This window comes from Alligator sinensis, unplaced genomic scaffold (genome assembly GCF_000455745.1).
Source record: "Alligator sinensis unplaced genomic scaffold, ASM45574v1 scaffold1559_1, whole genome shotgun sequence".
Classification (NCBI taxonomy): domain Eukaryota; kingdom Metazoa; phylum Chordata; order Crocodylia; family Alligatoridae; genus Alligator; species Alligator sinensis.
In genome coordinates this window covers 213,411-233,195 of record NW_005843021.1, presented here as the reverse complement: position 1 = coordinate 233,195, position 19,785 = coordinate 213,411, and the positions used below count along the sequence as shown (strand labels likewise).

The 19,785-nt window shown below is 43.1% G+C and overlaps 1 protein-coding gene across 13 annotated transcripts in view; it reads left to right on the top strand.

Moving 5' to 3' along the window:
• FGGY (FGGY carbohydrate kinase domain containing) overlaps positions 1-19,785 on the top strand; it is a 260,805-nt gene that overhangs the window by 154,474 nt on the left and 86,546 nt on the right. For 10 of the 13 annotated variants that reach the window (XR_003092036.1, XR_003092037.1, XR_003092034.1 and 7 more), the window contains exons 6-8: positions 3,111-3,229; positions 7,026-7,154; positions 15,832-15,935. Coding sequence is in view for 8 of the 13 variants with exons in the window: in XM_025193138.1 (XP_025048923.1) it covers positions 3,111-3,229; positions 7,026-7,154; positions 15,832-15,935 (352 nt within the window). In the remaining 5 variants the exon portion in view is untranslated. The remainder of the gene's footprint in view (positions 1-3,110; positions 3,230-7,025; positions 7,155-15,831; positions 15,936-19,785) is intronic. The other 3 variants (XM_014526328.2, XM_025193137.1, XM_025193142.1) reach the window with 2 other exon arrangements.

Genomic DNA, 19,785 nt, shown 5'->3' with positions numbered 1-19,785 from the left:
TGCAGACAGTTCTCAGGTTATTTATCCAGATATATAAAGGTGAACTTTGGTTGTGCACATGTTTCTGTGCATGGGCACTCTGTGAATTCCTCCTGTTATTTTGCTTTGTTGTTGCAGCAGCCCCAGGGAGCCCCAGCTGGGCTGTGCGAGGCACTCTGCAAACTAACAAGACAGTCTCTGCCTCTAAGGCTAGGGACAGAAGTTACACACACACAGTTTAAGTGATCAGAAACTGGTTTAAACCTGTAGCAGAATAGAAGCTCAGTACACACAAACCAGTTTCACAATGGCTGGAACTGGTTTAAGATAAGCCTAGTTGAATGTAGTAGCAGACTTAACTGATTTGGGTCAAACTGGTTTAAGAAACTTCTGTCTCAGCCCCCTTTCCTAATTCAAGTTAAATCGCAATCCCCCAGCATGCTTTCCAGCCCTGGCCTGGGCTGGCCTGTACTGTCTGCCTGAAAACACAGGGCTGGTCTTGCCCCTCTGCTCCCTAGTTTGAGCAGTGTGGGCTGGGTGACAAGGGGGAACAAGCCCGGTTAGGGATGCAGTCCAGTCTACATGGGGGGGGACTGCTCCCCCAAGCAAACCCTGACTGGGGTCTGGGAGGGGAGTTAAACACCCCTTCCCCTGCTCAAACTTACTGCTGGCTGCAGCTGTGGACTACAAATCCCAGAGGCACCTGGAAGCAGGAAGAGGAAGCGATGAGCAACCCTGCAGAGTCCTGCTGCTGGGAGTCTGGACCACAAATCCCAGAGACCTGGTGGGCAGCAGGAAGAGGAAGTGAACACAGCCAGAGAGTTGTGCTCTAGTGTACCCTGGCTTCTGGCCTGAGCCACTGTAGGCATGTGGCTGCATTTCCTGAATCAAAGGGAAATGTCTGCTCCCTTCCATTTCAACTTAATCTGTGCAGGTTAGACTAACCTGCAAACACTGAATTGATTCAGTCTCGGGCTTTTTGACTATTTGTACCTCACCTAAGAGACTACAGTGTGTTTTTTTTTAGCCAGCAGAGGGTAGGTAGGAGTTAGCCCATGGCTTAAGTGGAGTGGGACTTACATTACGAGACTCCATTTTTATGAGGTTTCTGCTTTCTTGGACCTTGTGCTTGTGCACTCCTGGCATTTAATACTCAGTCTTCTCAATAGGTCCAGCACACAGCTTTTTTAAAGGAAAGATTGTTTCAATTTTAGTTGTTTTTTAATTATCATCACCTTCAAATTTCCATTTTTTGTGGGTCAGAAGATAGGGCCAGAAGAAAGTCCTTTGGCCAGATTTGTCCTTCGGGTCCACAGAGTCACACACGCACTGATGTGGCTTTTTAATGTGTTAGGTGTCAAGTCAATAGAGAAAGAAAGCTTTGTCCTTTGGGGTCTCTCTCTTTTTTCTTCTGTATATTTTTTTCTTACAGTTTTGCAGCCAAATACAATTGCAGATAAAATGCAACGAAGTTCTGTATGACAGGTTAAAAGCAGCTCTTAAATGAGTGTGTGTCATCGCTGAGTCAGCTGGGCCCCCTGCCGTGCTCTGCTTTTGTTATTTTAAAAAAAGCTGGTGAGCATTAAAAAATCTGCTTGTATTAAATATTAGGAAGGCTCTGTCCAGTACATTTTGCTTACTAAAGTTGACTGAAGATGTATTGTTGTCTGCTTCATGTGTTACGTCTGGTAAATAGCTGGTTGCTGGGGCAACCGCTTAAAAAGGTGGAGGGTCGTTGGTACCACATAAAGTCTTTAAACAAAACACGAATGTAGCAAATTCCAGCATTAGTTTGAAAGAAAGGATAAAAGAGGAGGAAAGGGCTCAGACAGCTTTTTCCTTTTGTAAACTTGCTGCTTTATAGGGGGCAAAACTGCTAAAATGGGATGTCCTGTGCAAAATAAAAGAGTGGATCAAAGCACTGCACTGAGAAGGGCTCTGTGTGTCGTAGTGAGACAGCCGTACCAATGTAAAGCAGAAACTCTTTCACCTTCCTGTCGTTCTGCTTCTCTTTCCTTAGGTCCAGGTTTGGAAACCATTATGTCAAAGGTAAATGATTTGCACAAGAGCACGCAGATACATTTCCCTTAAGACGGGTTAGTTCGTTGGCTGCGTCTTTCCATAATGCTCTCCACGCCTGCTTCTTTATGCATTCTCATTTCCGCTTCCACCTCTGACAGCTTGCTTCCACCATGGGCTGAAATTGTAGATGGCGGCACCTGCCGATGAATTAGAGGTATATGGCTTTTCAGTGGCTTTATTCCTCCTGTGGTTGCTTGCTCACATCCCATATCGGTAGGTAACTAGCTGCATTGGACAGAGAGGAACTGCATCATTATCTCTGAGGCTAGTAGCAGCATCCTATCCGTTAGGCAATGGTTACTTTGTCATTATGATCATTTGCTCATGTTGGTGTCTTCTGCTGAGAAGTTCTTACACTTCTGAAGTCTAGGTGTGCTGGTGCTGAGCTGAATTTCCTAGCTTCTCAAGTAATGAATCACTGAGCATTTTCCAGCTCCCTCCACGCATGGGGCAAAATCAGGCCTCCACCCATATTCCACACCCACTTACTCACGCTTGTGGATCTGGAAGGAGATTCCCCCAGAAGGGGAGTGGCGCTGTGCAGTGTACTTTCCCCCTTGGACCCAGGCTGGTGATGTAGTTACACTGTGCATGCACTGATTTCTATTGCCTAGGAGTGGTGGGGGATAAGGCACTTTCTTGTTGCCATGCACACTCTTTTTAAAGTATCTTCTGCCCATGCAGAAGATGCTTTAAAAAGAGACAGATATTTGGCTGGGGTGGTATGACCGCGGCACCCATTCCTGCCTAGGGCAGGGCGTCGGACCTGATGATCTGTTTAGGTCCTTCCGATGCTAAGCACTATGAAACTATGCCCTGGCTGCCAAGTGACCAAGGGAAGACTCTTCTCTTTGTTGGCCCATAATCCCCCCTGATGTTAAGGGAGAACCCATTATCCTATATTATTTTCTCTGCAGCCTTTCCCCTGTTAACATCACCTTTACATTCTTGCTGCTGGCTGGATAAAAGGGTTTTTCTGCTCTCTTTGAGGTCTCCATTCATCTTACCCCCTTGCTCTATAACCCCACTGTTTTCCTTTCTTCCTAAAGGGAACTTGGGGTGTGCTTCTGCTTGGCTCCTCCCTGCTCTTCCTTGTGGAACTGTGAGTGGGGGGATCCCATCACGCTAATCCTGTTTGCTCACCACTCCCTGCAGCGTCTTACTCCAGGTTGGTTTTGCATTTTTTTTCCTAAGTCATGCCAAGGACTATAGTTGACACCAAACTTCTGGCAGCAGGTTTCACCAACTGAACTGGCAGTATGGGAATGATGTGAGCACTTTCAGGAAGTGGCTTTAGTCAGGGAAGGATTATTCTTGCTTCCCCGACTTCTGAAATAACACAGATATGCTTCTGGGTTTTTGGTTGTAGCCATGTTGGTCTAAGGACGTAGGCAGGCCAGGTTCTTTGAATAGTTGTGATCTCTTTTATTATACCAACTGAGTAGTTGGAAAAAAGTTCTTGGCAAGCTTTTGCATGCAGTCACCCTTCTACACGCATAGGGAGTCTCTGCTGTTCTGAGACTCCAAGAAATGAAAGAAGCTAAAAGTATGGCAGGATGTTAACAGGGGAAAGGCAGCAATAATAGAAAATAATAAGGGAGAACCCATTACCCTATAACATCGGGGGGATTATGGGCCAATAAAGATATCACATCTACTCAGAGAACCTTTCCTACAGATATGCTTTGCATTTAGTGCGTCTTACTAAAACATGAAATAGCTGTACCTTTCAGTCACAATAAACCCATCTCCACACACTCCCCCGCACCCCAGTCCTAAAGAAAATGATGAAACTGTTGACCAGTAAAATGCACTTTGTGTCCCAGAGAAATCCATATGGTCATTTTCTACTGCTTGCATCAGGAAAGAAGATAATCTTTATCGCTAAGATTGTTCCCTAAGTGCCCATTTGTCATAGGTGCAGTCATTGAAAAATCAGTAGGAAAAGATTTTGTCTAATGGTTGTCCTGATCCTTAGAATAGATTGTAACCAACTAATAATTACTCATTATGACATTTGACCACTTAGACTGTAACAAACAAACCAGAATTGGGAGTAAATGGTTGGAAAGAAGTTTTGTTTCAGAAACGTCATCCTGCACTGAATGTACAGCATGATATAGCTGTGCATTTAAGAGGTACGGGAGATTATGGAGCAAAATTGTGGTTGTAGGTGGTGAACATTCATGAGCATCCATTCATTTGCCAGGTCTTGCAGTGTTTGGGAAAAGCAAAACACTGCACTAGTTTTATTCTCTAATGCCTTCTGTTTCTTTAACTACGGTGTTCTGAAAATGGAAATGTCCTCCTGTCTAACCTTAATGTACTTTTTGGAAAGACAAGAATGCTGGCACTTCTCCTCTGAGATGTAGAGCGAGCCAGCAATTCATTTCATATGAGCCACCGGAGGTGGAAAAGGTGCCTTTGGATTATGACCACAAGGAGCTAGTATGATTGTTAGCACCAAATAAACGCAGAAAGCCTTGAGTATGTGTGTCGATTTTAAATTCAGAACATAAAATGAAGGCTAATTCAAGGATGCAACTTTAATCTGTACGGCTGAGAATTTCACAGCCTCGTTGGCAGAAGGCAGGGCAGGGTGGCACCTTAGAGCAGGGGTGGGCAATTATGTTGACTAGATGGCTGGTTAATGAGTTTTGGTAAGCTGTTGAGGGATGCAAGGGTAACCCTGCCCCTTGACAGGTGCCCTGTCCCCTGGTCATCATCTTGGGACCAGAAGTCCCACCCCCTGACTTTTGCCACCGCAAGTCCCTCGCCTTGTCCCCAGAACTTTTTTTTTGTGGTGGGGGGGAGAGGGGGCATCTGAATCAGAAAAAAAAAACCATATACTAAACATCAAAAATCAGCACAGGCCATGAATGCCCCGAGGAGCCCCGCCTGCTGTTGCTGCTACCACTGGTGGCAGCAGGGGCTATGCACCATGGTGGGGGGGAGTTTGTGGAGGGTCCCCCAACCCTTATACCCATACCCTACCTGCCCAAGCTCCATGCTCCCACTGCCTCCCTGGGTATGGGCTCCATCTTCCTGCCATCCCCAGCCCCACAATCCCTGTCCCCACCCAGCTGTAGCTCCCACCACCCCTGCCGCAGCTCCCCCTGCTCCTGCCAGGAGACAAGGAGGAGCTGCTGGAGCCTGGGAAAACTGAACAGGTTCCCCCATGGCTGCAGGAGTGGCAGCAGTGGCCCCTCCTGGAAGCTTTGTGCTGGCTTGGCCAGGCCCTTCCACACACCACGGTGGGAACGAGGCAAGTGGGCTGGGTGGGGTACAGTTAATCAGTGGACACCTGTGGGCCTGATCCAGCCTGTGGGCTGTATTTTGTCCACCCTGCCTTAGGGACTACTTCATCCAGAGAGGCATAAGCTTTCATAGGCGACAGTCTGCTCCGTTAGCCTGGTTGATGCTTGAACAGCCAAGGGTTATGTGTTTGGATGACAAAAGTCAGTTTAATCACAGAATATTTTACATGTCTTATCAGTAGATGATATCCTGTTCATTCTTATCCCGGTCAGTTCATGTTAATTAACCCATACTGTGCAGCTTTCTGAATTTGAAGTTTGCCACATTAGAACACTTTTGAAGTTTAATGCATTTCCTTATTAAAATCAATGGTGAAAGTAGGCCTGCCTTTTATTTGAAGAAGTTGTGCCAACTCTGCCCAGATAATTTGTTAAACAGTTTGAAGAAAGAGCCTCATTAAATGAATATGGAGTCTCTGACTTGGAGCCAAGGCATTGGCCAGGAAGTGTGTGGAAGCTCCCACTGTGCTTTCCTCTGCCCCACACACCCATTTTGTGCATCAAGAAAGAGGTGTAGATGCCAGGAGCTGTCAGTTGTTTCTCACCACGTTGTGCTTGGTTATGCTCGACAACTAGCCAAGTAAGGGATCTCTTACCTAGAGATGGGCCTGAACCGATGCTCCCAACCCAAAATAACATGACTTCTGTAGCTATCCATGTCTGGATCTGCTCTTCATAGCTTTGGCCTGTCTACTTTTGTTGTAATTGTTGAGCTTGTTCAAATGATCTCCCTCATTTTGGTAAGAAATGGTTAACAGCCCAGTGTGGTGACTCAGACAATGGCAGATGGGCCCTTCTGCAAATGGTGTGGGTTTGAGGAGGTTCAGTACCAAGTATTTGAGCCCTTAGTCTCCAACTCTCAGAGTTGATGTTGGGGATGAATCTAGAGCAGCCTCACAGGCAGTCTTCTTCCTCCGAAGCATGTCAATGCATTTGAAATGGTAGGGAGGCTCAGTCCCATTTACCCTAAGACCTGCCACTGGTGCTGTATAGACAAGCCACATAGAATATCCCCTTCACTTCCCTCAGCCCACATAGATTCAGATGTGGGTGGTCCTGACCATGGGTGAAGTAACAGGAGCAGTAGAGTTGGCTAATTGAGTAGCTCCCTGCTGGCTCCTCCAGAGTTTCTGGTGGTTGTTACAACCACCCTTCTTCGCTGCAACCTTTGAGCCAAACAACCCCTGCTAGTGCAAGAAGAGTAGTTTACATGTGTGTCAACCCAGCTGAATCTAGATCTGGATATGCAGTTATACGGTGTCTGTAGATAATACCCTGCATGGCCACTGTATAAAGCGTGAATCTTTGTATCTATCTACATATTGATAGAAAGGCCAGAGTAGGTTCAGTGGGATTTGTATGGGCTATACTGTGTAGTAAAATCTGTCTTCTCCATGGCTGCTTTGGGCGCAGAACACTGCACAGCTTTTAAGCTGTTCTGAACAGCCCGATACAGCGAATTGTGTATTTATGCATCGTGGTAGATCCATTTGCTAAGTAAATGGAGTTCTTTGATGCCCTTTCTTGTTCTGTGTCCTGTGTGAGACTGGATGAGAGAAGGAGGAAAGGACTTCTAAGGAGAAAATACATGTTTGCTTTTCTGTTTATCAAATTGACAGCTGTTTGGTTTTTCTTGTGTCTGCCCAGGAAACCAAATCCTGTCTCCTGGAACTTCTGTTGGAAATGGTCTAACGCCAGAAGCTGCAAAAGACCTTGGTCTTCCTTGTGGGATTGCAGTAGCAGCATCTCTCATTGATGCACATGCTGGAGGACTAGGTATGCTGTTTTTGTACTTGGAAATAGAGATGTTACTGAGATTCTATATTTATGGAAAATATCCCTTTTCCACAAAGCTTCATGTGTTACAAACGCCAGTAGCTAAGCAGCACGCTGACCTATTCTTACAAAGTAACATACTTTTTAAAAACCCCTCTCTCATGAATTAGTCATTCAGAAAAACGATGGTATGCCTATTCCACATTCAGTTATCTAGAGTTGAAACTTTTGCTGATTTTGTTGTTGTTGCCTCCACTTCGGCATTGCTAACTAGGAATGTCAAAGATCTGATGTCGGATACTAAGAGACTTCATGTCCCAATGGCCGTTCCCATCAATCAGTGCTCCAGGGGGAAAAAAACCCAGTTATTAAATGAAGTGCTTGGCCACAGACTGTGGGGCTCAGACAGGAATCAGTAGGTGACATGTCATAGATAAGGAAACAAAACAGAAACTGCTGAAAATTCCAGTAAATAGTCTGGAGAAACACTATAGGCGGGGGATGTTGTACATATATTAGTATCTGAACATATTAACTTATTTACTATATCATCCACAGCCATTTTGTAATGTTTTGGTTCTTCTAAATGTTGTATATCCATTAAAAGAAGCACCTGTGTACAATACTATGTTTGTTCGAATTGCAGTAGAGGGAATATGCCCTGTTTTGCTTCAAGTCTCAGAAAACAAGAAACACTAGGAGTCATGCATAGTCAAAATGGATTTCTGTTAGTAAGATGCACCTTCTCTACTAATAAGCACTTAATAACATCTGCAGTCTGCAAACACAAAAATAGAGAATAACTTCATAGTATTGGTCATTAAATAGCCATGTCATAAAACTTACATTGAGCTTTTCTTATCTTTGAGGGTGTGTAGAATCTGGGTGATGTATTTTGGTGTTCACCCATCCCAAATTTGGTTTCACATTGAAAAGCCAGCTCACATATACCATTCATTTTTAGGCAAACCAAAGTTCAGTTTTGAGCAAATCTGGAATGATTGGTATGCACATGTCACAGATGTCTAAACCTATTCCGTTCTGCATGATGTTGCTTCAAAATCCAGTGGGAATCAGCACTTCCATCTGGATTTGTTCAGGCTGTCAGTTTAGAGCGAAATTCAAGGAGTAAATCCACATCAGAAAGAAAAAGGAAGCACTGGACACACTCCTCTGCAATGATGAAGTAGCTGAATTTCTTTCTCTCATATAAGGAACTAACAGAACCCTTAATTCTGGGTTTTTGAGTTAGTGGAAGTAATGGCAATATCTATTTTCATGAGTTCTGCTAAAAAATGAAAATATATTTGTAGTTTTCAAGTTCACACGTATTTCCTGTTGGTGATCTGGGTTCTGGACATTGGACATTGTAGTGCATTGTACGGCATTTTCAAAAGCTTCATTTTACCTTCATAAACTGTTATCTGTATGTCATTGTGTAACCTCTGCTCTAACAAACCGGCTAGAGTCATTCTTCATGAAAATATATGGACTTTGATAGAACTCCTCCAGAGATGAGGAAATGAATTTCCCAATACATTTGCTATTTTGTTTCTTGCTGCTCTTTATAGACCTAAGTTCTCAGCGTTAGCTATCCAGCATCGTCCGATTTGCTGAAATATATCTGTGATCCTTGGAACCAGCAAAAAAGATGGCAGCAACATTTAACTTGAGGGCATTTTCCTCCTCTGAGATCCATATGGTTCAAGAAGATTTTAAGTTTCTTTGTTGTTAGTTGGAGTTTACATAGAGAAAACAGTGGTTTCGGTGTCTTATTCCACCCTGTTATTCTGATAGGACCGCCTTAACAGGCTTTGCTTGCTTGTTTGTTTTTCCACTTTGAATTTAGCAAACAAATTCTGAGCAAAACCACATCTGTAATGCAGAAACTTCAAACACTTCCCAGAAGTCTTGTGCCCAACTTCTGTGCAAAGTATATGGGTGCTTTGGAGCAACCTCAGAGGAGACATGAGTATGCATAGAGGTTTTCTCGATGCCCTGGGATAGGAACAGGTTCCTTACCTGAGTGGCTGATAGCTTATAAATATCTGACAGGAGCTGGGAAATGGTGTGGGCGGGTGGGGGGTAGGTATAGAGGAAAGAGCATCTCGGTGACTTCTGTTGTAGAAAGGATGGTAGAAGAAAACTCCCTGGCCCCAACAACCTCCTCTCTTTCCATAGCTGAGCTGCACAAGGCTTACTGCTGCTCTAGTAGTGCAAAAGCTTGCGCAGTCCTGGTGGAAGGGAGATTCAGGGACTGGGATACAAGCAGGGGTATTGACGGGAGGAGGAACTCATGGAAATAAGCATCCTGCTCTGGCAAGCTGGCCTGTTCAGTTTAGGGCTGGATTTGCAAAAATAGTATAGGTGCTTACAGTCAAGTTTAAGCACCAATTGGGATTTGCAAAGTGCTTTACAAAGATATGTGCCTAGACTCCCATTGGCTTTCACTGAGAGTTAGACACCCAACCTATTTCAGCGCTCATTAAAATCCTCATAGGTTACCTGGCCTTTAATTAGTAGACACTTGGGTGTCAGAATTTTGACGGCAGCTAACTGCAGAGGTTTGACAGTCTCTCCCTCCCACACATGGGATGCAGGCAGAAGTAACAACGGAAATGTTTCAAAGGACCAGCTTGTAACAGGGAACCCTGCCCTGTCACTGAGAGTGAGAAAGTGAGGACCGTGCCCTTAAGGCAAGCTTTTGAGAGGCCCGAAGAGGCAGTTGTGGAGGTATATGAGCCCTGCACCAGGGGCAGATGGGGTCAATCTGACTGGGACAGAGCTGAGGGAAGCAGTGCTGGGAACCGGACCCTGGCTTAAGCTGTGCGAGCAGAAGAAGCTCCTTGCATAAAGCAGAGAAGCAGGACCAGAGACTAAGGGAAGTGTGAGTCGGCCCAGAACAGGCAGAGCTGGCTCTGCCCGTTCTGGGCCGACATCAGGGGTGTCAGCCCAGTTTCCTGAACAGACCCTGTTACTTCTGCATGGAGACAGGGGCCAGACATAGGTGTCTCCTACCCCATCCTTCCTGCCCAGCACCTGCCAACTCCTGTCCTCCTGCCATCCCTGCTGTTGCTCAGCTCTCCATCCCCAGCCCTCTCTACCCCTCCCCTCCAAGGGGGGAGAGGAGAATTGGGAGTGCAGTAGCAAGGTCCCCTCTACTCTTGTCCTTTTGGGGGGATAGGGGAGCAGAACCACAGGTTGCATGCTGCAGCCTCCTCTACTGCTTCTGGCTGGTGCTAGAGGAAACCACAGCATTTTGAAATGTTTCAACTGAGGAATGCCACAGGGGCTGCACATATGGCCCCTGGCTAAAATTATTCTATTTTGAAATGTTTCCAAGTGTGTTTCACTTAAAAATATTTCAGAAGTTATTGTCTGCTCCCTGAGAGAGAGAGAGAGAGAGAGAGTGCACTTCACTAATAATCCAGAAAGGTTCTGTGTTTGGTCTCAAATTATGGGAGGCGGGAGTGTTTCTGCGCACATATTTGTTTCAGAGATGAAGCAATGCCCTACCAAAGGCTGGGAGCCCTAAAAACCTCTTCAGCTACTTTGTTCTTCTTTTATTGTAGTATGTTTGGCGTTAACCTTTGTGACCAGTCAAGAGACCTCAAGGATGGATGTGATACCAACTGTTCTGTTGGTATCAAAAATGCAAAAAACTCTTTTAAAGTCAGCAAGATACAGTAGAACATGGTTCTGCCTCCTCTTATTCATTTACTTTAGGATAGTGCCTGTAGACTCATTGAAGATCAGAGCCTTGTCATGCCAGGATGTGTAAAGACATGCAATGAGAGATTATCTCCTACAGACTTAGCATGCAAAGTACAAAAGACAGACAACATATAAGTGGGAAACAGAGAGGAGATGCACCTTCACCATCTACCTTGTGGACTTGTCTATTATTATCTGATAAGTTGCTAAACTCACTGTTCCACACTAAGGACACTTCTATATGTGACAGTTGTCATGATGTACACATGACAAAAATATAATTTGTGTTGCTTAATGGCATCACACATCACACGTGCACCAGTTCTGGGGGTTTTAAATGACTTTGCATCATTGCAAACTAAACTACATCTGGATGTATTTTACTTCGCAGTGTTGCAAAGTGCAATGATACAGCTGTCAGCTCGTGGGACTAGTAAGGGGAGGTGGAGATCCCAGTGGTGCCTGGAGGCCACTTGACTGCTTTGAGCCCCACCTGGGACTGGGTTTAAGGCACTAATAGACGAGGATTGAGAGACCAGGGCTGTGGGGCCCAAAGCTGAAAAAGGACAAGATGGGCTGGAGCCCGAAAGCCAGGTCTGACACAATGAGCCTAGGCTAAAGAGTTCAACTAGAGAAAGGGGGCAGAGGCCAGGAAGGCTGAGGCCCCAGCAAGAACATAGAGACCTGGAGAGGTGTGGTACGGGAGTGCCCAGTTAAATGATTAATTGGTAACACCTGTGAGGCATGGCTGCATGGGGAGATTGGAGGTCACAAAATTAGTCCTTAAGGCAACTATTGCCCCAGGGCACAGACGGACCTGGAGGGCCCACTGAGCATTTGAGGGTGGGACAGAGATCAGTGTGGTTTGGGAAAAACCCAGCAACAGCTAATGGGTCAGGACTCGCTCTCGGACCCCGGGCAGCCTTCCTTCATCCCAATAACAATAAAAGCAAGTCATGGCAGGTGAGAACATAAAACAGGGAGGGTGCCCAGAGCTAGAGCTGAATGCGTCACACAGCCATCAGGGGGCATCCTGGCTGCCCCTGGAGCCTGGTCCTGTTACAGTCATTAGTAAGAATATCAGACGCTGCCGCACTCAGAACAGGCCCCTGTTGCATCCCGTGTGAAACTCGGGTCACTGATATTGATGGAGGCAAATAACTATTTGGTATAGATATTTTAGCACTCCAGGGTGCAGTATCATGTTAATACAGGAGCCCTCATCCATGCAGTTGCATATGTAATGCCACAGTACAATAAATGGCAGATTTTTGGAAGCAGTTTGGCGTTTTTGCTATTCATTAGGTATCTGTGTTGTAGTTATAGGAGCAGTTTTATTCCCATCATTGTAAACCCCTTATCTATCCAGGTTCTTGGCAACCACTACACTAATTGGCTAAGTGATGTGAATGTGGGTCCATAAATACACATGTAAAATTATATGCCCTTTGAACTTTGTACTCTGACTGCAAAATTAGAAACCACCTTTCAAAGTGAGGTCCTCAGTCTCAATTTGTACTTCACATTAGCATAGGTGTTTTTCTCTTAAAGTATTCCAGTCACTAAGTAAAAGATAAGCTTCTTGATAACAAGCGAATTCTCCCTTCAAGACACAAAATATACACTCAGATCTTTTGCTATAAACATATATCAGTTAGCCTCTGAAAGGCTTAAAACATGATTGTTTAACTAGTGAATCTCTCCATCTCATCTTCCTCGGTTCATACTGTGTGTGTGTGCGTGTGTATGCATGTATGTATACATGTGTGTATGTATGTGTGTATATGTATATATATGTATATGTGCATATGTATATATGTGTGTGTGTGTGTGTATTTTATATATAATATGTGTGTATGTATATGTGTTTATATATATATATATATATATATGTATGTGTATATATATATATATATGTATGTATATATGTATGTATATAAAATAAAGCAATGCATTCGTATAAACATGGAGAATTATTTGCTGCCTCCAGTCTCTTGATAGTCAGATGGTGTAGTTTGCATTGAAAATGGCCTATTCTTTTGAGCATTAAGAGTTCTTCTGAATTCAACAAGTTACTACTTATGTGTGGGGGAAAAAACGTTGAACTGAAAACGATCCAGGGGAACTTTGCACTAATTCATATACTGTAAGAATTAGACCTTGGTGTAAACAACACTTACTGTCCATGTTCCCAACTACATAAAACTTCAACAAATAAATGTGGGTGAGATGCAATGTTTCATTCATATTCCAGGGATCATCTTTTGTTAGAACAATATTCAGGTCCATGAGTGTATAAAAAAGGCACCCTGCTATTTGCTCTCCGATCGATTCATATGAGGTCAGTAATAAGAGAGTATGGATTGATCTGGGTAGAGGAAATTAATTCAGTTTCTTAGAGAATTTAGGTATTCTGAAATGTGGCTTGGTTTTAGTTAAGAACTGGTTTAAAACTATATACGAGAAGAAAGCCACAGCCTTAAGGCTGAATGCTTGGCGAGTTCTTCAGAGCCATAATCCCTGGAAGACCTGGACTTTGCAGTCCCTGGCAGGCTTGGCTCTCCAGCAGCGCACTGAGCCATCTACCAGGGAACAGGCAGGTGAGCTGGCAGGACACCAGACCTGGAAAGAGGATCACTAAGACCAAAGGCTATTTTTCAAAGATAGATAACTCATTGTCCCCTTATCTAGTGTGATGAGAACTGTGCCCATCTACTTCATCCAGGAGGCATTTGGAAACTTGAATGGCACAAGGAAAGGACAGAAAAGAATGTGAATGGAGAATCTTCAGTGGGAATCGAAGCTAATAAAAATAAGAAGGAACGTTTAATAGCATTACACTACAATTTACCGCCATTTAAATAAAAAGATGAAAAAAGTTGAAGAAACACACATACAATGGAGGCAGAAGAGAATATGGTAAATTTAGACCAGGAAATATTGAGAATAAAGATCTGTTTTAGTTGATGAAAAGGGGCACCGTGTTTTGAAAAGCTAATGTTGCATCTTTGGGTATTTTCTCCATATTTTATCATGCACTCGCTTGGTGAGAGGTACACCATAAGTAGAAGATATAACCTGAGACATATGCATACTTTAATATAGCCCATCATATAGTAACTTCGACTGGATGTCACAGTTGTTCCACCGAAATACTTTGTTCTGCCTATGTTAGTCAATGGTTTATGAAGATAAAATATTGAAAACAGGCCCTTCTCATGCTACGCACCAAGCCAAGGTGACAGGATGGCTGTCTACTTTTCATTGTTAGCAAATTGTGATGCAGAATCTATTTCTCTACTTGGCTAGGTATATTGAAGTTCAGAGTCCTGGAAACTGTGATGGATTTGAAGTGTGTGAGCTGGGTTGGGAGGAGTTGAAGAGTTATTTGATATTTACTGCGGCAGAGGTCAGAAATAGCTTCCAAACTAGTCCATCTGAAATCTGTTACTAAAACATAGAAAACTGGAAGCTGGCTAGATATATGTCCTTCGTTTGACCTGTTCCATTAATTTTAAAGAGCCTGGAGTTAAAACATCATAGGAGGTCTGACTTATACAGATGTGACCTCAGAAAGTTAGAATAAGGTGCATGCCTATTCCTTTAAAAAGGTACTACCATTCTTTTTTTGGTTTGTTTGGGGGGTTTTTTCAAACTATGTCTTGCTGTACAGTATTTTAGATAGTTTGTCAGTATGGGAAAAGGACTGAAATTGCGCCTGCTTAGCTTTTCCTGCTATCTGAGACTGACTGACGTGAAGTTTGCAAGGTATCGTAATTTTCTGTGTTGAGTCCATCCCTTTGGAGCCTTCACAAGAGACGTTTATAGCCCTCCCAGAACACAAAATAATACTGATACATGGAAAATACTCTTCTGAAAAGCACTTGGGTTTTGTCCCAAGGACTGAATTAAATGGCATGCTCTTATGATTACAGTATTATAATCAGTGTTTCAAGTTTACACCCATGTTTGCTATCTAATTTATAATGAATAGAAATGTTCAAGCTGGCTGTGACTTTTAAGTTGGAATAAACACTGACAGCAAAAACAGGAACCCAGTAAAAATCAGTGGCAAAATTCTACTAGCTGAGGATTTCATCCTAAGCAATACATATGTTCCCAGTGATTAGTGGATCCTTCACTCTGAGATGCATGAAATTTATGGGAACCATACAAAAACATGTTTACATATTGCAGTTGTGATTCACACTAATACATTTGTGTATTGTAGTGTGCAACTAGCATTGCCTTTTTTTCACATGCAACACACTTTTTCCCTGCAAAATCAGCCTCTCGGAATTGTAATGAGTATATTATGCAGGGAAGCTGATTTTCTGCCCAGGATAAAAGCACCCTGCTTTGATTTCTGCACTGCAGTGCAGCAGATGTGGCATTACTATTCAGGCAGCTGAGGGGGTCAGTTGGCGTGACGGCTCATTGTTCTTGATCGCTAATCAAGCAGTTTTTGGACAGTTTTGCTGAGTTGCTAGCAGCTCCTGGCCTCTTCTCCTATTTCACAGCCCTGAAGACTTTAGCTCTTTTTAAAAGCATAGATCCACCCATGGAGACTAGTCTTTAGCAGCAGTTGGAGTTTCAGCTTTAGTTAAGCAGGAAAGGGAGGGTGAGTTAGCTGAAGAGTACTCTCTGCCCCTGTTCGGTGCAGCCACTACTAGAAAAATCTTTTTTTCTTCATTCTGCCTTTGCTTCAGTACAATTCTAATTACAGCTGAGCCCTCTGTGTATTGCTGGGACAGAAATAAAATAACGAACGCTTAAGGAATGTCTGGTCCATCGCGGACAGGAATACATGTTTATCTGTGTGGATAAAATTAGTCTTGTTCATTGGACCTTTCTGCTTCGTGGAATCAGCATGAGATCCTTGGCAACTTGCATCCTAAAAACTTCCCATTTTATAAGAATCTTTTTTAAGATTGAATTTCCCCCTTTTTTCTTTTCTTAATAGGCATCATTGGAGGAGATGTGAAAGGACATAACCTACCCTGTGAAAATCAGCCTATTACCTCTCGGCTTGCCCTGATCTGTGGAACATCTTCGTGCCACATGGGGGTAGGTGGGGTACATGATCACTCTGGTGGTGGGGCAGCAGCTCGGGCTCGAAAGAGAAATTGAACTTTGTCTCCTCTCACCTTTTTTTTTTTTCTTCCATTCTGCTGGTAATTCTATCTTTACCTCCAGATATTAATTATATATCACCATGCATTTGCTACCAAGCAGCGGCTCTAATAGTAGTAGAAATCAATACTGGGGGTGGGGGGAAGAGACCTGAACATGAAGTGTAAAAGCAAAGTCTATGCAATGTGAGAGTGGCTGAGAGCAGCTTGAAATCTGAGCTGAAAACTCTGCACTCGAGTTATCCACGGCAATCCTGTCGCTAATGCGCTACTGAGTACTGTCTTCAGAGAACCAGTGTGCATCTTCAGTGGCAGCCCTTCTCCCCCTCACCCCCTCTCTCAATCAATATAAATCCATCTCCCTTGGAAAGCTGCAGTGATCTATAGAATTATGATACGTATCATGACTACAAAAAAACCCAGATAAGCAATTTTTACTTTGTTAATTTTTCCTGGTGAATTAACGAAAAAGCTTTTCCTGAGATTGCAATTAAAATTTAGTGTCTGCTTGTGAAATTTATACCTTTTTAAAATGTATGAGTCTGAAAGCATTCCATTTAGATAAGTACCCTTTTCTGCCATATTTTTTATTTAAAACTCATTACTCTGTTAAATTTAGACTGATTATAACCTGGATTTTTCCCAGATGAGCAAATTGTGGTGGGGGTGGATGGACAGTTTGGCAGAAATGAGCCTGCTGTCAAGGAAAGGCACCTCGGATACTGAAGAGAGGGAGACACTTAAATGTCACAGCCAAGCTTAATCATGATGCCCGTGTCTTGGCCATATATACATGGATATAGGACATGATAGCAGCATGTTATTAAGTAAATGACCCTGTCATATGCCCCAGTTTAGCAAAGCAGGTACTTCATTTTAGGCATGAAAAAGCCCATCTCTGTTAAGCAAAGCATTTAGCAAGTAATTACATCCTTTAGAAGTCTATGGGATATAATCTTGTATTCACACTTTGGAAATGTTTGAATTCCTGACAAGCCCTATTTTATATTTAAAATCCTACTACTCCTAGACCTGTTTTTCACCTGAGAAGTTTGGCTGGTGTCACTAAGTTGGTTAAAGGAGTGATTCATTTTTTCACGCTATACATAGTCTGATGCAAAGTTTATTATACCAGTGCACAGTTATACCAGTAAAAATGATCTTGCTTTTCAAATTAATCCAGTATAAGCACTTTTACGCCAATATAACTGTATGTGATCTTTGGGATGGTGTAAGTTGTCCCTTGAATGATATCGGTAATGTTAAGTGACACCATTCTCTGGCATGAAACCTTTGGTGAAGTTGATCACGATCCTAGTACATGCATAAAGTACATACATCCTAGTATATGCATAAAGTCACATGAAATCGCTAAGTAAGGGGTGGCACTTAACAGTTGCAGTCCCAATCTAAGAATAGACTCTTTTTGGTAAAATGTTAAATGTTACAACTCAGCCTTTAATAAATCTCCTCTCTGCCACTTTTTTTTTTTTTAATTCCCAAAAAAGCACCACAATTTCCAACCAACAGATAATTAGCAAATGCCAAGCTGCTGTGGACTGAATCTCTGAAAGGCCTTCGGTGTAACAACTCTTTATCTGTACCTTCTTATACTGTACCAAGTGAATATAGAGCACATAGGACCTTTGTGTGTGTGTACTTTAATGAGACGTATATGCAGCTGCAGTTGGTTGAAATTAGCTGTGCCTTTTTTTAATTAGGGCCATAAAATGAAAGTTTATTATACTCATGTTTTGATAGAAATCTATATTTTCTCTCTCTTTCTTTGTACCGAGGGACCCTCGGGCAATAGAGATTAATCATCGGGTTTAATTTAATGCAGTGGGAGAGAGACCTGTGTGGTCAGGCGGGCATTAAAAAGTGCCTTTGATCTGCCTCAGGTGCACTGAGCCCCAGTGAGCCAGCAACAATAATACCTTTGTGAGATGATCAGAGAAGAGAGGTGGGGGGGAAATGGTCTGTGTGGAAACTCAAGGCTGTCCTTTGTTGTGGTTCTGGCAAACGAAAGAGCCAACTGTCAGGAGAAATTCAGAAAACAGAAAGCAGGGTGAAAGTGTGGTGGTCAGGCAGTGCATTTCTTTCAAGGGATCTTAACAGGAAACTGTTCAAAATCATCTGCTGTTTCTTTCTTTTGGCAGGGGGGAGGGTTGCTGTTGGTGGTATATGTATATGGATAAAATATTTCCATTCTTTAGGCTGAATGCTCCATGACTTGGAGAAGTTCGCATTGCTTGAGTAGGGCATTTATTTTAAATGTAGAGAGAAACTCTGTGACTTAGCTTTTATTAACCTTGAGGAATCAAGAGAACTTGAGTAAAAGCTTTTGCCCATCATTCCTTTCATGTTTTAGAAGGTGAAAGTGGTGAACATAACGTTACAGATGGACCTAATAGTTTAACTAGCGATAAAACTACTCTTTTAAATAGGGCTAGACTTTTGGAATTAACCTCTGCCTCTCCTGGCAGTCAGATGCACAGACCCTCGCCGCTGAGAGATTTGGATGGCCCATTCAGCAGGCTGCAAAGAGTTGCATGATTAAGTCACTGGTTCAAGTTCAAGTCCAGGTTGGTAGTCATCAGATGGCATTACCATCCCAAGACTGATCCAGTGCCCATGTGAAGAATTTGATGGTTTGTCTGGATGATGGTGAATAGTTATCCATATCATGATGCCTTTTCTGAATAGCTGTCTTAACAAAAGACATTCTAGGAAGAAAGACACAGGAGCTATGCTTTTTCCCTGTAGAGGTGGTCTCTTCTTCGGGGGTGGCATGGTAGCCGTACTTATCATTTCTCCCTTCTGTCCCTTTCAAGCGGCAGACCCAACGCCTGCATTTCCCCCAAAGCAAACTTCTGTGATTCAGCCTATTTTTCGATTGGGAATCCAGGTTTCAGCAACTTCTGTGATTCAGCCTATTTTTCGATTGGGTGTCCAGGTTTCAGCCCCCTGTTCTCCTGCCATGTTTCCTTAATAGGCCCAAACGGTTTTGGCTCCTCCATGAGACTTGCCTTGGATAGCTGCAGGGCTGCAGGACCACTTCTCCAAAACAAGGTATGATTTATTTTATCCACAGGAACATAGAAATTAGTGAGGAAAGGTTAAAGGTAACCAAAGGGCTATATGAATATTTGTCTTCACCTAGCACCTTGGATATGCCTAGCTTCTCCCAACCCCCCAGCTCACCCCCTTGTCCCAGAAGCCCCAGCCTGGTCAGAGGTTATTTCCTAGGTCTTGATGTCCATTTGTCACCATAACAGTAGGTGACTTGCAGTTACCTAAAACCATTGTCTGCCTTCCAATAGCTGTAGAAAACCACTAGGATTTCAGTTTACTTTCTGATTCCAGCAATCAGTAGCCTATAATCCAAGAAACAAAGGTACACATACCATTTATGAAAATAAATGAATATTTCCCAGCATTTTTCACAATCAGGTCATAACTTCAACAGCTGCTGCCTCTGTTCACTAGATGACATATTTCAGTCTCCAGAGCTGTCAGTCTAGGAGTTTCCATCAGCACTTCAGTATTAAAAATATAGGAGTAAAGTCCTTTTTCCATGAAGAACAATGTTTCTTAGTCCTGATTGGGATTTCTGTTACAACTACAATCAGAATATTAATAGGACTTTTTACATTTAATTTACAGGTAAACAATCTGGCACTGTTGTCCAGAAATCTTGCACTATTGTCTGTGCAGTCGGACAAATTTGCTCAAAAGCTGTACCAAGAAAAGCTGCTGTATAATGGCATCTTCAGAACTATTCT